The sequence below is a fragment of the Crassostrea angulata genome, chromosome 1 (assembly GCF_025612915.1).
Source record: "Crassostrea angulata isolate pt1a10 chromosome 1, ASM2561291v2, whole genome shotgun sequence".
NCBI classification, from domain to species: Eukaryota; Metazoa; Mollusca; class Bivalvia; order Ostreida; family Ostreidae; genus Magallana; species Magallana angulata.
This window is the reverse complement of record NC_069111.1, coordinates 18,568,296-18,585,857: the sequence shown is the minus strand read 5'-3', so window position 1 is coordinate 18,585,857 and position 17,562 is coordinate 18,568,296. Positions and strand designations below refer to the sequence as shown.

Below are 17,562 nucleotides of genomic sequence, written 5' to 3'. Positions count from 1 at the left end.
GCCTAAACATATTATAATTTTTCTTATTTTTTAGCTTGTTACCAAAGCACCGGTTCTCAATTTTCATATTTAAATTCTTAATTGCACAATCATAATAGTGTTTACCTAAAAATCCAAGATTTGCACTTTTTATTCAAATTAAATGAAGAAAACAGATTTTAAAATTTCTGTTTAGTATCCATCATGATGGAAACGCTCTAAAAATATGCGTTTCTCCATGAATTTGTTTCTTTCTTTTGAAAAATGACAACTATGTTTAATAGTATATACTACCCTGGAAACCCCAAGTTCTGCACATTACTTACAATATGTTCTCAAATAAGCATTAAAATGCCATTTTTACAGCTTTACCTTCGGTTTCCATGGCAACAGGACCGTATAGCAACAAACAAATGGTGTTAAGACTTTTTACTCACTAAAGTCTATCAAATTGTCAAGTATGAAGAAAAATCAGTGACTTTGCATGGCCACCGAATTTTTGATTCTTACATAGAATTGATCTTAACCACCAAAAGACTCACTAATAAATGAGATTGCGCCTCTACGGGTACAACCGTTCATTGTTTTCAGTGTGTTACGATGTTTATAACTTGACCACGGTATTGATTGAGCGTTTACATTTGATGGTTTTTGAATTGGAATCTCGGTTGCATCCAAAATTACTCTCGTACTTGGAAACTTTTGATAATCTTCAGGCATGTTTTTGTCGATAATTTCACGGGAAGGCCAAATGTCAAGTCCCTTGTGTTGTCAGCCCAACGTCATAACCCACTCGCCTACAACGTGCACTGAAAATGAGTGATAAGTAATAATACTAAGAATAAAAAGACACTGTGATTGAACGACACTGGTAGCATCCGACATTATTCCATTCCAAAAATTTACTAAATATACAAATATTTGATTAAAATTCGTTTAGTTTTAACAAGTTATTAAAATTATTCAATTGTACATTACTTCAAGAATCAAAACTGTGTTATTTATAATCGATCAAATCGATATAAAATAATCTTGTTTTACAATGTACAGCAGCAATTTAACTTTTTCAAAATCAACGAAATAAATCAGTCTTAGAATAAACAAACACAATTTAGTAAAGTATGTTCACGAAAAAGGAAAACAATTCATTAAGAAAATAGATCTACATTTCGTAAACTTTCTTTGTAAACGCTTATTTAATCTATTTCAACCAAGTATTACTTACATATTCTTCTCAGTAAAAAATATTTATTATGCCGATCTTGTTTTGTTTTGCAGTATAATTATGCAGTTAGGCACATGTAACCTATAAACGGATACTTTCAACCCCCTCCCCACATTAATGCAACATGTAAACAAGAGATGTTTGTAAAACACTTATGCGCCCCTCCCTTGGAAACATCCACAAAGAAAATGAACGTAAACTGCAAATATTTGGAATTTTTCTAAGTCCAAGTGCATAACTCTGTCAAAAATTGCTCTATCATACCCAAAATCAAATTGACCTCAATATTATTTAGATAAACCTGTATACTAAATTTCATATCAATATGTGCACCCCCTGCAAAGAATATGAGTGGAAACTGCAAGTAACTGGAATTTTTCTACGTCCAAGATCATAACTCTGTCGAAAATGGCTCGATTGTACCCAATATCGAACTTGACCTAGATAATATCATGATAAACCTGTATACCAAATTTCATTTCAATATGTTTATCCTCTGCGAAGAAAATGAGCGGAAACAGCAAATAACTGGAATTTTTCTACGTCCAAGAGCCATAACTCTGTCGAAAATCGCTCGATCGTACCCAATATCGAACTTGACCTAGATGATATCATGATAAATCTGTATACCAAATTTCATTTCAATATGTTCATCCTCTGCAAAGAAAATGAGCGGAAACAGCAAATAACTGGAATTTTTCTGCGTCCAAGAGCCATACTCTGTCGAAAATGGCTCGATTGTATCCAATATCGAATTTGACCTAGATAATATCATGATAAACCTGTATACCAAATTTCATTTCAATATGTTCATCCTCTGTGAAGAAAATGAATGGAAACTGTTGGTGGACAGACCGACCGACCGACAGACCGACGGACAGCAGAAAAGCAACATGCCCTCCCTTCTTTGAAGGGGGGCTGAAAAATAACCATGACAGAACAATTATATTTAAATCATTTTTTAAAAAGTTTATTGTTTTTACCTTTATCTTAAATTTATTTTACTCACTGAACACTTGTTTAAGTGCAGAAATGTAACAACATTGGGCCCTCTTTTACGAAAATATGAAAACTTTATTGATTTCAAGCTAAATTTTTATTAACTCCACAAGCATGTGCACAAAAGATTTTTTACTGAATCACTTCTTACATCTTAATCAGTTATATATGTGAAATTCACATTGGCACATAACTGTCGAGCATATGAAAATGACATTCTTTTGGTCACAAATTGTCATGGGGGGGGGGGGGGGGATTTTGCAAAACTTAGCGTTTCCATGCCAGTATGACTTCATCAAAAATGTATTTTCCCGGAAAAAATATACATTTTTAGAAAGAACTTAGAAAGTATTTTTTAGGAAAAAGTAGAAAATCTGTTTTTGTTGCAAGTAACGCACTATAGAGTTTAAAATTTTGGTGTGAATAAATGCATAATATAAATATGTAATAAACCATGACCAGCTGCACATATGTAGATTTTCATACTGGACGGCCCCATACCCTGGTTTATCGTGTTTAGGCCAGTTGGGCTTTTGACTCAAAATGTCCAATTTCCAGACAATTATATATCCATGGTATTACTGAATAAATAGGAACAGTATGTGTTTGTGAAACACTGATACCCTGTAAGCATGCTATGGCCAAGGTCTTACAAGAGTAGACTAGACTCCAGGATCAATGTCATATTAAAGATTAAAAAGATGATGTCAAAAGGAATTAAAACCAAAGCTCAAAGTTATAGCAAAATAGAATAAAATCCAATGTCAATTCGTGAATTACAAATGAAATACAAAGAACATTGGTTTGTGACACTAAAGAATAAATCTGGGATATATGAAAGCTTTATCGCTGTGCACAAACAAGCTCCAGCAATGTCTTTTAGTAAATTTATTTATTGGCCTCCTCTGTCCTGAGGGTAGAGGCTACAATTTCCATAACAAATTAAGCCCTCGTAGAAATAATTTCATATAACAACCAATTCATAAACAGTTCAAAAATTACGTAAAATTTGAAAAAAAAACATGAAAAGGAGTACTAGTTTCATGAGTTAAAAAAAAATACATGTAATATTTATACTGCACTATATCATTTAACATTTCAACTTGATGTAATCGAAATAGTTACTAAAATAATGTTTCCTAAAATATAATTGCACCCATATTTTACATCAACGCCATATGCGTTTGTGCACTTCACGTTTTATAACAGTTATGCAGACAAAGGGCGAAAACAATCTTTAAGCAAGTCCTTAAAGATGACTTAAAGGTGGCGTAAAGGAGGCTTAAAGAATATACAATCTTTAAGCCTCCTTTACGACTTAGTCACTTTTTAGCTGAGCTTATAGGTCCTTAATGTCCAAACTTTTTAAAGTAACCTTTAAGCCATCTTTAAGCCACATTTTAGCATTTTTAAGTGGCATTAACGCTCCCTTTAAGTTGTCTTTACATTATCTTTAAGTTCCCTTTAAGTCAAGTTGATCAAGCTGAACAGATTCATCTTAAATACATAAAATAAGGGATGGGAGGGGGTGATCCGAGTGATGAATTAATTTCCAAGGGGGGGGGGGGTTCCGGGCGGTTTTAATTGTCATTCCATTGAACACAGATCGCTATCACTAACACTGCTCCAATGGACACAGATTGCCGTTATAAAATTCTTTTTTTTTCCCTAATTTATTGTAAGGGTACAGTCTCTGTATCTTAATCTGAGCATGAAATTATATTAAAGTATGTTTGTTTCCTATTACAAATGAACCGTTGAAAGCAAGCTCTGTAATTTTTTTTTAATTTTGATTATTTCAAGGTCTAATTGCCAGAGACATGTTAAAGATGAAAAGACTCTCAACTACCTTTGTTATATCGGGCGGGACTTTACTGCTTTTTATGCAGTGTTGTTCGTTTGTGTATATCTATACTACTATATTAAAATAAGAGACTCGAATTTTTGGGCTTTAATACCGAGAAATCGGAAGAGTTCTGTCTTTTGTTTTATATATTTTAAATACCACTGGTACTTGAAGATTACCAATTTGTTTTCATTGTTTCTAAATCAATTTCGCTAATTAATAATCAATGAAAATTTCTTTTAAAAATCCGGAAATCATCTGAGTTCTTTTGGATTTTACAATCTTGCGCATGCACATTCACGCTAAATCACAGGAGGCTCTTTAGTTTATGTTTTCACAATATCACTTTTCATGGATAAACTAAAAAACGATATTACAAATACGTGAAAATTTTCATTAAAAATTTGTCATATATTCTGTTCATCAAAGGAAATATGGAAGATAACTCTAACTCAGTGCAAGAGTTCTGAATGTCAGCATGGTGTGTAAATTCGAAGCCAGTGAAAAAAGTGTATAATTCTTTAGGAATATGAATAAGTTTTGAGATGAAAGGTATTTACAGCTTTAAAATGGTTTGTTATGAATAATTTAACTGTTATTTTTAAAGGAGCTTCATTAATTTTCTTAGAAATCGTTTCGGAGCGATTCTGCAAGTTTTTGCTACATTACGGGTATATGGGAGCAAAGACATAAATAAAGATTGGCAACTCCGCCATTAGTGTGTTTTGTTGTTGAAAAATGTTTCTGGAGCAACCTTACTTTGAGAACTACATTTTAGTAAACTGAGATGATGGTCTTAAACCAAAAGTATATTGTTTTAATAAAGTGTGCATAGGTTTTAAACATTTTGAATCAAAAAATTGAAAAATACGATTATAGTCTGTCCCAAGACATTTATACAGCACATTTGGACGATTTTTAATAAAAATACACATACCTGTAAAAGAAGTGCAGTTGAAATAGTTGAGAGAGATAATTTCCGAAATAATTTCATTGACCTAGTATTATCTTCCACTCGGAAAAATTCACAGGAACGAAAAAAGATTCCTTATGGAGATTTGTAATGGGGAATATTCACATCTTTATTGAAACCTGATAAGCTAACAGGGGTGTTTCGACCGAGAAATCTTCGGAAATTTTCATATTTTTGAATGAACATCGTTTGAACCCTAGGGCTGAGGTATTTATAAATATCATGCAATTAAGCAAAATGTAAATCTAGGATATCTTGGGAGAGAGTATAACATATATATATAGAAAATATATTGGCCAGCTATAAAACATCGGCGAAATCTGGGACGACAGGTGGCCAACTGCCTCCTTAAACTCCTCTTTTAATATTGCTTATATGACATAAACTCATTGAAAAAAATAATATTTTGAATATGTTGGTAATAGGTTTTAGCTGTTTGTATTTCGATATGTTCGTTAATTAGAAATATATACTGATTTAAACTGGGAACACTTTACAATAGGGACCGCGAGATTTCGATCAGTTGCCAATCTCTGTTATTTATGTCTATCATGGAAAGCATTTTAACTGTGGTGAATGTCTGTCCCGAGACACAGTTAGATTATTCTAACTAAGCAGAGTGCAGTGAAATTAATCGCATTATTGTAGGCCTAAAGCTTGGTTAAGTAAATGTAAAAAAAAAATATACGGTGTGTCGATTAATATATCGTCAGAGAAGACCAAATGGTTTGAAGACTTGACCTGGAAATGTGTGTGGTAAAAAGCATGATGTCTTACGTGATAGTGGTATTTGCATGTTAAACTTATCAATGATAATTTCTTTAATTATTAATGCTGACTGGGTTTGTTTTGTTATCAAAATGCTGAAACATCGTTTTAGGGCAAATAACAGAGAGGTAAAAATAGATACATCGACTTGTAAAGATATTATATAATACACAAACACATTATGATTCATGTAGCAAAATAATGATTAAACATAATTTATGTTATTTTTCTTTCAAACTATACTTGTACAATGTACAAGAAAACATGTAAACAATATTGAAGGTATTGTTGAAACTGTGTTATATTATGTGCTAATGTGGGTTGGTGGATGAGAGAGTGTGTGTGAAATGTTCTTTCCTAATGTACATGTATGAAGTGTTACATTGTTAAAAATGATTTGCAATAAATGTGTGCAATATTACAGTCAATGATCTTCACCATCCAGGATTTTAATGAATGGTCGTGTAATGTAGATATCTTTTACGAATTGATAATTTTGCACATTTCAGCTATTAATGACGTCATTTTTACCCAATATTCACCTTCATTGATTACATGAAATTAATGTTTTCGACAAAATCAAAATCAACAACAGAAATTGTATTGCCATTCCGTGCCGTGCAAAAGCTTTCAGATTGCTTTGTATTGAAGAAGTCTTGAGAGAAAAACGATTGATAAACAGTGTAAACAACAAGAATCTAATGGGCCGTAAAATCACTCAAGTATTGAAATCTAATAAATGCAACAATTACATTATTGTCATGTGTATAATGTTATTGGTTACGTTGCATGCAAAGAAACACATACAATGTATGATTAAAACATTGGCAAATTCAGTTAAAAAACCCAAGAAAAAAACCCAAAACATCGGCAATTTCGAATAGCTTTCCGGAGTTTGTGCAGTTTCCTTTAGGCGTATCTTTCCGTGTCGGACATGTTACGTGATAACAAATGATCCTTTGATGCACTTACTGGAACATTATCAAAATGAGAAAAGTGTGGATTAACTTGGAGGAAGGGGGTTAAAAAAATTGACAATTGATGATAAAGGCGAAGGGATTGGGATCAGGACTCATGTGAGTTTAAAGTTGTCCACTACTCCAATCAATTTTTACCTCACCTGAACCAAAGGTTCACCTGTTGTCCGTCGTCCGTCCGTCTGCCTGTAAACTTTCTTCTTTAGAACAACTAGGCCAAATTTAACTAAACTAAATTGTAAAATAAAGGACAAAATCCTTTTCAAAAGAATGATAATTGGGAAATGCACTGTAGTAGAAATGGTATGTCTTAAAAATCTTCTTCTAAAGAACCGCTGCACCAGAAATGCCAATATATACAACAAAGCTTGTATATGAAATGAAGAATGCTAGGTTCCAACTTAGGATTCAAAGTTTAACATAGAAATAAATAGAAGAAATGTTTCAAAATCTTCTTCTCAACAATTTGTAAAATGTGCAGATTCTATATTGTCAAAACCAGGACATGCGGACAAATATTAGGGCCCTAAGAGGGTTTCAAACTTTAACATAGAAATATATTTGGGAAATGTTTAAAAATCTTCCTTTTCAAGAACCACAATGTTGCAATGTGTGTTTTTAATATGCAAGCATTCTCAAATAATGTAGATTCTAAATTGTTCAAACCGTGACCCCCAGACCAATGCTGGAGCCTCAAGAGGGAGTTTTTGCTATGTAAGCATTCTCATATATCTTCATATCCTCATATCAAGGTAACAGTGACCTTCCTTCACTTTTCATAAATATTGAAAGCTCATTTTATAATTTTGTTATCTTTAATTAGTTGAGGCAAAGTATAATTAGATTAGTCAGTTAATGTATTTTAGATTGTAGGATATAATTTCTTAAAAGTATACTTTTGTATTTTTGTTTAATATATTGTATAATTTTGAAATTTCTACATTATTATAAGAATTTCACATTTAAAAATCTCCAGATAAAATTGTACAAGAACTGTTGTTAAGGTGAGCGATGTGGCCCATGGGCCTCTTTTTATTACTTTAAAATAGGAAGACGAATGTATTTTATTGTTTGCTAGTTGTCAAGAGGTTAGATGAATTATTCAAAAATTTATGCATCTCCATTGCACAACCAAATATAGCTTAGCCGATATCATTTAAACTCTTTCTTTTTGGACCATTTCACAATAGTTAGAAGCATTTCAGCTAAATCTAATCAAGTACTTGGTTTGTCTGTTGGTACCAGGCAGTTGAGAAGAGGGGCGCTATGCATACTCATTATATGTACAAAGACCCAAACTACTTCGGCAAGGAACAAGAACGTTGTGAGTTTGTTTCCTGGTATAACGTATACACAATAAACAAAAATATATCTAAAAAAAAATTAACAAAATATCTTTAGAAACCACATTACATTACATCGTTTTTCATTTTCTTAAGAAATGAAAAAAATTATGAAAATTAGATTAAATAAAAATATTTCTTTTAGTCTGATCAAAACTTGTACAAGTAGAATATAGTAGTATCTTTAATGTTATCGGACACTTGTTTGTGATTCTAAATGTGTGGAAGTATACACTTCACTTCCGAGTATCAGTCATACACACACCGTCAAAGTTATAAATATATCTCTAAAAGGTTGTTTGGGACTTACGCTCTGTTCATTGAATGCAACCCTGTAGTGCTTGTTTTGTATGATTACCTTAATACTTGATGAATGTGTTTCGATAAAAACCCAAAAATAGGAGATTCAACAGCAACTTTTCGAAACAAGATTAAAATAAAAAGAGAGAAACTGTAGTTTGACATTCATAATTCTTTTGTTAAAACTATTATTTCTATAAAAGATATTTATACATTATATAAACAATACTTTTTTCGACATACCACATCAGTTACATGTACATCGATCACAAAAATCAGTTGCATAAGGCAAATTGTTACTAATTCAAGAACATGTAATATTTTTTTCATGTCAGGATATACATAAAAGCTAACGGAAAGAGGGCTGTGAGTAAAACACACGCGTGGGCTGAATGTCCTCACCCGCATACACTGTACTGGTGAGAAATACTTCACATGACATCTCACTTTAAGTGTTTCTCCAAAAAAAAAAGTTGGCACTGATTATCTTTATTGATTAATTATCATCACATCCCTTTTCTTGCAAGACGCTGAATTAAATGCATGCGATGTATAGATGTGCAGTGAGTACCGTAGGCCGTCCGGATATTAGTGTGAGGAAATGTGATTTTCCGTTTTCTGGGTTCTAAGTGGCGTGTTAATCATATAAATGTGCAATGTTGTAACCCTTACACAATAACGAATAGACATGTATATCATGGATTGGTACTCGCGATATCTTTATTCTATTGTGCTATCCGTTTTAAGTGAGTATTATATTTTAACAGTAGTTAACGGTTCAAGTTTCTAATAACGAATTTTATAATTTTATAAACAGTGAAGTTGCAAATAAGACATTTTATTATATAGTTAAATTTTATACACTAACTTCCGTGTAGTGAATTTTGTTTGCTTAGTCTATTATTCACACATAAGACCCGAACGTCACCTTTTGTCCTCGAGTCAAAACTCAGTTTATGTCTAAGTATCGAACTCAGATTTATGAACTTTTCTTTTTAAGATCTAAGTTAAGGACTGAGTTAAGTGATCTAACAATTTTGGTGAAACTGTTACTTAAAATATATTTTTGATCTATCAGTACTTTACAAGCTCATAATTTCGAAGATGTGGACGTTGTTTAAATTCTTATATTGCAGACGTGCATTCATCCGCAGTGGTACTTAAAGATGTGTACCTTAATTGGAAAGAGGCTAATGAAGCTTGTCAGTTGATAACATTTTCACAAGTGAAGACAGAATATAAAAAGTTTATAAACGAGATGGATCAGGGAACCTCTGGATACTGGATACAAGACGCAGTAACGAAATTCAGTGTCGTGAATAAAGGTACCAGGATTACAAAAAAATCAATGATATTAAGTTACAAAAATCCTTCTCTGTGCCATGAAGCCCCATAAGGCCAGTTTTTATCCCCAGTTTCCATGGTGCTAAGCGGATAAGAGTCATCGATTCCCTCTTGATGGGACACCAGTCCAATGCAGGTTAACCCCCAGCGTAAGCCGGTGTAATGAAGAATAATGACCCCCGTAGAATAATGACCGGGGGTCATTTTTCTACGTAGAATAATGACCCCCCTAGCTGAAGAATAATTGGATTTTTCTGAAGAAAAAAGACCCAGGGGTTATTTTTCTTCATGTTAAACATGAAGAAAAATGACCCCCATAAAAAAATGACCCCCCCCCCGTAAACATGAATAGAAATTGGTTACCCCGTATCCAAGAAATGACTTTGAAATTACTTAATTTTTCACTCTGTTTAACTGATTTTGAAGTTATAAACACCGAACTTGTAAATAAATCGCTGTATATAGTTTTTCATATTCGTAGCAAGCACACGCAAAACACTCTAACGTTATTGTTAACAGTTACGTTACTTTTCTCGTCGACATACGGCGGGAAATGACGCAAATAAAGAAAAATTCATACACAATGAGGATATTGTGTGATAAGTAACGAACAATAATCATTAAAGAATGATTGTTGTAATGATATAACAATGATAATAATGAAGCAATATTCATTGGTGAATGAATTGTCAATCGAAGAATGATACATGTATATATCTTTATGGAAAAAGACTAAGGGGCAGGTAACGTAGGAATATGAATACTTCTTATTTACATAAAATTTTAAAAAAATCATTCTGCGTTAGTTTTGTTTTCTTCTACGTAATACATGAACATCAATATTCTAAACATGTGTTGTAATGTTGTTTTGTGATCATGAATAGACTTTATTCTTTTGGAGCAAATTTGTGAAGAGCACCTGACTATAGTAAATCTAAATAGATAATAAACACTGATCGATTATAATGAGAAAAGATTGTTTCTAAAAGCGTTGATAAGAGGTTAGGACCCATGTTAGGGGTTTATATCCCGCTTGATTTTGATCACACGATCTTTATTGTATCCAAAGTTACCAATGCTCATACAAACTATTGAAGCATTAATCATCTTGATATCAACTAAACTAAAGTATGCCGAGGATAAAGTAAAATATATTTTCTGTACGAGTACTCTTAGTACTTTGACGATTTTCCTTATTGGCCGTTAACCTCTACTGGCGTAATGGCTGCTGTCAGTGCCTACAAATTTCAGCTTGGTTATAATGCCTAACAGTGGAGTAAACTTTTCAAAATTTTGGTTTCATCATTAATTCTGGGTGATGAACTTGTATACCCAGCAGTTTGTACTGTGGAAATCCTCAATGCAAGTATAATTCATGAACAATATGAAAATATAGAAGATGCGACGGCGAAGCGCGAAGATGCGAAGACGAAAGTGCTAAGTTGCGAAGGCGAAGAAGTGATACTACTATTGCTTCTTCCTCTTTGCAACTTCGCACTCTCGCCTTCGAAACTTTGTGCTTTCGCCTTTTTAGCTCACCGAGACGAAGTCAATGGGAGCATATGCTATACCCCCGGCGTCGGCGTCCGGAGCTGGTTGAAGTTTTAGTTGCAGCTCCTGTTTCTAAGCTATTACTTGTCCTTTCTTCACCAAAATTACATGCATGATGCATCTGGACCTACTGAATCTGGTTCCTATAACTTTCAGATGCTGGAGGAGGTTTAGGTTTTGGGAGCAGGTTAAAGTTTTTTTGTTGTATGTGCCCTTTAATAGCAATATCTAAGTTACTGCTGGTCCGTACTTCACCAAACTTGCATGGATGGTGTGTCTTATGATACTTATGCACCTGACAGGCTTGAATGCTGAATCAGAGCCATAGGTTTATGATTCTTGATGAGGTTAATTTTTTGGAACAGGTCACATGTTTTATAGATGATAGCTTGCATAGTTGATTTAACTATATTATAAATGATACGTAGAGGTTTCTTTAGATGCAGAGCCTGATCTCCGCTAAAAAGGATGCTAGCGAAATCTCCTACCTCACTCAAACCTGCTTGATAGATAGATGTGGTTGTTGTTAAATGATGTACATGTAACATGATTCCTATGATATAGTATTGTATGATTTGAAACACTTTTGTTTAATAGGATGCAATATTAATACCACATGTTATATTGTAAAACGTTATATGATACGATAAAATATTGTATCAATTTTTTTTTATATTTTATGATATGATATTGTATCGTGATATTGTTATGTATAGTATTAATTTTTATGATACAATATTATAAAAAAGCGTGTCATACGATATTGTATGATATGATATTGGTTTATATGATATATTATCATATCACACGAAATTGTATTTTATGATATTTTAATATATTTTATTGTATCATATGATACAATGTGTATAATATCATTGCATTATATAATATTTTACTTTATCCCAGGATATTGTATCATTTGATATGATACAATGTTCTATCAAATTATATTGTATTATATAATACAATATCATATTATGTATCAAATATGATACAGTATCATACAATACAATATCATACTATAATATTTATATTCACTTTCTTTCCCTCAATTAAATTGCATTGGTTAATTTGAGTGATATTTACGCACAGCACAGAAGACCCAATCACCAAATTTGGTGCGTATGAATACATTTAGTATTCCTTTAGTTTTTCTCGAAGAACAGGAACTGACTCTTCTTGCGACTTCAAACCGGATAAGGACCTTTTATTATACTTACGCTGATAAATATTTCATTGATGTAAATATATGTTGACAGTTAAATGAATTCAATTGATTAATTTCTTAGTTTACCAAGAGCAAATTCATTAAATTACAAAAATAAAATTGTGTTATTAGAATTTTAAAAGCTGTGCACTATTTTTGTCAGCATATTTCGGCTGTTCCAGAGGCAATTCCGTTAATTTCGCATAACTCGTTGAATAAGACAGAGCTTTTTAAAAACAAATCATATTTGCGGGAAGGAAATACATGTTTAAAAAACGTAAATATAAGCATTGATTCATTATTTTTTTATAACTGCAACGATGAGTGCTAGCGCGCGTTATACTATTTGTATGCACACACCGTTGCAGTTATGAGACCACATCTTTCAAAAAATAATGATTCAATGCTTAATTATACAATATAATATCATATGTTTCAATGTTATGATGTATTATTGCAATATGATATTGATTCATATAATACTATATTGTATTATGTTTTATGATATTCTATTATTTGATCAAATACAATTATAATGTATAACACAATACAATGTCATATCATACGTTACAATATCATATCTCACAATTTTTTACGGTATTTTATGGTTTTACATGATATATATTGTAGGTATGATAGGATGCAATTTTAATTTAATTTATATTATTGTATTGATTAACATATGAACTTATGCTTATCATACAATTTTTTAACAAATGATATACGATATTGTGTTAAAACATAATCCATGAATATCCAAGATCATAAAGGATGGTTTTCATACAATATAATAAAGGTGGTCTCATAAAGGTGATGCCTCGTCTCGGTTTTATAATTGCGGAGCTTTCCATCGTTTAAAGGGTCCGAGGCATATTTTGGAATTTTTTTTTTATAAAATTAATAAAATTAAATTATCCAGGGGGATAGAGTCCGGACTCCCTCTCCCGTTTTACTGCGTAAAATGATTAATATTGAATTTTCCGGGGGGGGGGGGGGGCGGACCCCCTCTCCCCCTCTAGATCCATGCATGAGCGAGGAGTGTCGCATAATGAAATTAGAATGTTACTGTGTTTGGTCCACGGTAAACAGACGGCTGGTAAGTGACAGGGGTCTGGAAGTGCATATGTATACATTGTGGCGGACATTTTATGTGGAGTATATAATGATTAGGCATAGCCAGCACTGGTAAACATATATGTTACATGTTCACATTAAAATATTTATAAACATTCATAGTAAGCGCGATGGCCTAGCGCATGCGTACCAATAATAGCATGAATTAATCGGAAAACCTTGGCGAGTACGGTGCCTATATTAAATTCTATGTAATCGACCGAGACTTGCTGAATGCAATCAAAAAAGGCGAAGGCGAAGATGCGAAGGCCAGAGTGCAAAGTTGGGAAGGAGGGATAGTAGTGTCGAAGTGGCCCTATCGGAACACCATAGATATATGTAAATGTAATTGTTAAGATGATAACCATACCCCGATGCAATACCTCAATATCTTGTTATAACGGAAGGATTGTTATTTTCCAAGATTTACCCCTTCTTTCACTTTAAGTTTATTTGAATATGAATTATAATTTTTGTTACTTTCGGTAAACTGCAGCAGTAAAAATTTAAATTGTGTAAAGACTATTTCACAAATAATAAAAAAATATACTGAAAAACTTTAATCTACAAGGGGGTCATTATTCTACAGGGGTCACTTTTCTTCATGTGGAGTGTGCTCATTTTTATGAAAATGACAGTTATTCTTCAGGCAAAGGGGTCATTTTTCTACGTAGAATAATGACCGGGGGGTCATTTTTCTGCGTAGAATAATGACCGGGGGGTCATTATTCTACGTAGAAAAATGACCCCCGGTCATTATTCTACGGGGGTCATTATTCTTCATTACACCGGTACCCAATTCCAGCTGGGTGGACTGTGACAATGTAGATAAAGTGCCTTGTCTAAGTGCACAACACACAACAGCAAGTGACCAGAGCTGGGTTAGAACCAGCTACCTTTCGGCTACTGGCCCAACGCCCATAACCACTGAGCCATGTGCTCAACTTAAATTAATGACATACATGTATATTCTCAATAATGCAACATTGAGAGGGCTATACACATGTATATTATCAACAAATTAATCATTAGACCTCCTTTAAAATTTAAAATATGAATTACTTAAACCATTTTTTCTTTATTTTAATATTAATAATAGAGTTCTTCTTTTGGAGATCAATACAGTCTAAAATCGGCCATGACCATCGAGTCCTCTTAAACGAGGCAAATGGATATCATGGTTAATGACTTTTTTAGAGCGTGGTCTAAGTTATGGAACTTGTACAATCTCAACAGTATTTTTGTTCAATAAATTAAAAATATGTTCAATTCAAATCAAATCACTTTTTATAACACGAACGGAAATGAGCATCATTAATTTTAAGGTATTTCGTTAAATGAAAAGGGGTTTTCCTACTAAAAATTCCCAAGTGTGTAAGTTGATTTCAGAAAAGGTAGATTCTAAATAAAAAATAAATTGTGCTTTTATCTTCAGAATCTCAAGGTTTAACTCAACTTTTCATATTTATTACTATTAGTACTGTTAAAATAGATTAGTTGTCAATATGTCTTTAGATTTTCTTTCAGACTGGTATATATTTTGTTCGATACTGTAACACAGATTAAACAAAATATAATATTGTTTTCAATTTTTTCTTTAAGGTTGTCAGAAGAATGTCAATGTTTTAGGCTCTACAACGATTGAAAACAACAGGCTGTTAAACTGCTTTCAATTTTGTCAGAACAATGCCAATACAACGACCATTGGAGTAAAGGTTTCATGTTAATACATGTAGCATCCTTAAATTAGATATAATTAAGTAAATTTGATATTGATGACTATTACTTTTTCTTACTTTATCCGATCCGATCTAAACACATAGTTATATTGATAAATTCTTAATCCATCATTAATCAATCAATTCTAAATATCATTCAAGATTATCATTGAAAAACTTCTCTTTGAATTCGATTCGATCGCTTCTATAAGGTCACCATATTTCGCCGACCTTGATTTCAAGACCCAGTGTTACATGTATCAATTTAACAAAAAGCTCAAACTGTTTTATCGTCACCTACCTGTAACACGACCCTGTAAATGATTCACAGTATTGCTATTTACAAATTACATCGTCATGGTAACCAAAATTAAACTTTTACAAAAGTTCTCCTAAACAAAGAACGTAGGCGAATAATATAGCGCAGATGCCTATTAGTTAATCGTAAAATACAATTATGAATATTTTCAATAAATTTCATTGCTCTAAGAGCTTTATATATTAAAAAGAATCATGCAAAAAATTTAAACTAGTATATTCTGTATTCAAAACATATACTTATCAAATATTAAAATGATGATAGGGATTTCATAGGTATTTTTTGTGAAAATAAAAAGCAGCGACTGTGTCAACGTCCATCTTCTTGACCAAATATAGATACAACTAGACACGATCTCGTTGCGAGCAACGAGGAGGTCTTCCGTCCGATTTTTAGAATATGGAATAACCTTACTCTTGACCTTCATCAACGAAACGTATCCGGAAAAGGAGGCGGGATCTATGAGTAATGGGTGAAAGACTATTTATCACTTTGGTGTCCCTTACTTGAGGGATCAGCTCCTTTTCATTCATTTTAGTCAAAAGGTATTTTTGTGTACCACTAATAAGTATTTAGAAATTGGTTACCGTTTTTGAGATATCTGGGAAAAATCGTTTTGATATCCGGTCCTTAAACTCCTTTTAGGGTCCAGATAAAAACAATATATGGTTGTACATTGTTATGCTCAATATTTTGAGCATCTTTTGTTAAATATTGCTTTCCAAAGTTTTCCTCCATTTTGAGATATTGGGCATCAAAGCTTTAGACTTCTGGCCCCTTAAACTCCCTAATTACGTAACAATGGAGTAAATGATTGCCATGTACATGTACATAACATTAGAATGAACATAATTGCTTCTATAACGTATCAACAAATATTTAACAGTAAAAGGTTATCATCAAAAGACTTTAGAGCCCCCTCAGCCCCTTATTAGAAGGGCCAGCCCCTTTTTCATGATTTCAAATGAAAGCTCTTGTCAATTCAAACACATTTTGTTCAAAAAGTGTTTACAAATTTTGTACCGTTCTCGAGATATCTGGAGAGGGTCGTTTTAGGGCCCGACCCTGTAATTCCTTTTAGGAACCGCATAACAAGGAAATTATGGTTTCAGATTGTTAAACTCAATATTTTGAGCATCTTTTGTTCAATATTGCTTATCCAAATGTTTCTTCATTTTGAGATATTGAGCATCAAAGTTTTGGACTTCTGGCCCCTTAAAATCCCTAATTACGTAACATAGGAGTAAATGATTGCCATGATTAGGTTAATGACCTAAGAATAAACATAATTGCTTCTATAACACATCACAAAATATTTCACGGTAAAAAGTTATCATTTAAAGACTTTAGAGCCCCCTCAGTCCCTATTTTGAAGGGCCAGCCCCTTTTTTATGATTTCAAATGAAAGCTCTTGTTAATTCAAACACATTTTGTTCAAAAAGTGTTTACAAATTTTGTACCGTTCTCGAGATATCTGGAGAGGGTCGTTTTAGGGGCCAACCCTGTAACTCCTTTTAGGGACCGCATAACAATGAAATTATGGTTTCAGATTGTTAAGCTCAATATTTTGATCATCTTTTGTTCAATATTGCTTATCCAAATGTTTCTTCATTTTGAGATATTGAGCATCAAAGTTTTGGACTTCTGGCCCCTTAAAATCCCTAATTACGTAACATAGGAGTAAATGATTGCCATGATTAGGTTAATGACCTAAGAATAAACATTATTGCTTCTATAACGCATCACAAAATATTTAACAGTAAAAAGTTATCATTTAAAGACTTTAGAGCCCCCTCAGCCCCGAATTTGAAGGGCCAGCCCCTTTTATATGATTTCAAATGAAAGCTCTTGTCAATTCAAACACATTTTGTTCAATAAGTGTTTACAAATTATTTACCGT

The 17,562-nt window shown here is 32.7% G+C and overlaps 1 protein-coding gene across 1 annotated transcript in view; it reads left to right on the top strand.

Annotated features, from left to right (window-relative positions):
- The first annotated feature begins 9,054 nt into the window (after positions 1–9,054).
- LOC128160612 (uncharacterized) overlaps positions 9,055–17,562 on the top strand; it is a 60,703-nt gene continuing 52,195 nt past the window's right edge. Inside the window, exons 1-3 of the mRNA XM_052823962.1 lie at positions 9,055–9,156; positions 9,547–9,735; positions 15,228–15,340. Coding sequence (XP_052679922.1) covers positions 9,099–9,156; positions 9,547–9,735; positions 15,228–15,340 — 360 coding nt within the window. The 5' untranslated portion in view covers positions 9,055–9,098. The remainder of the gene's footprint in view (positions 9,157–9,546; positions 9,736–15,227; positions 15,341–17,562) is intronic.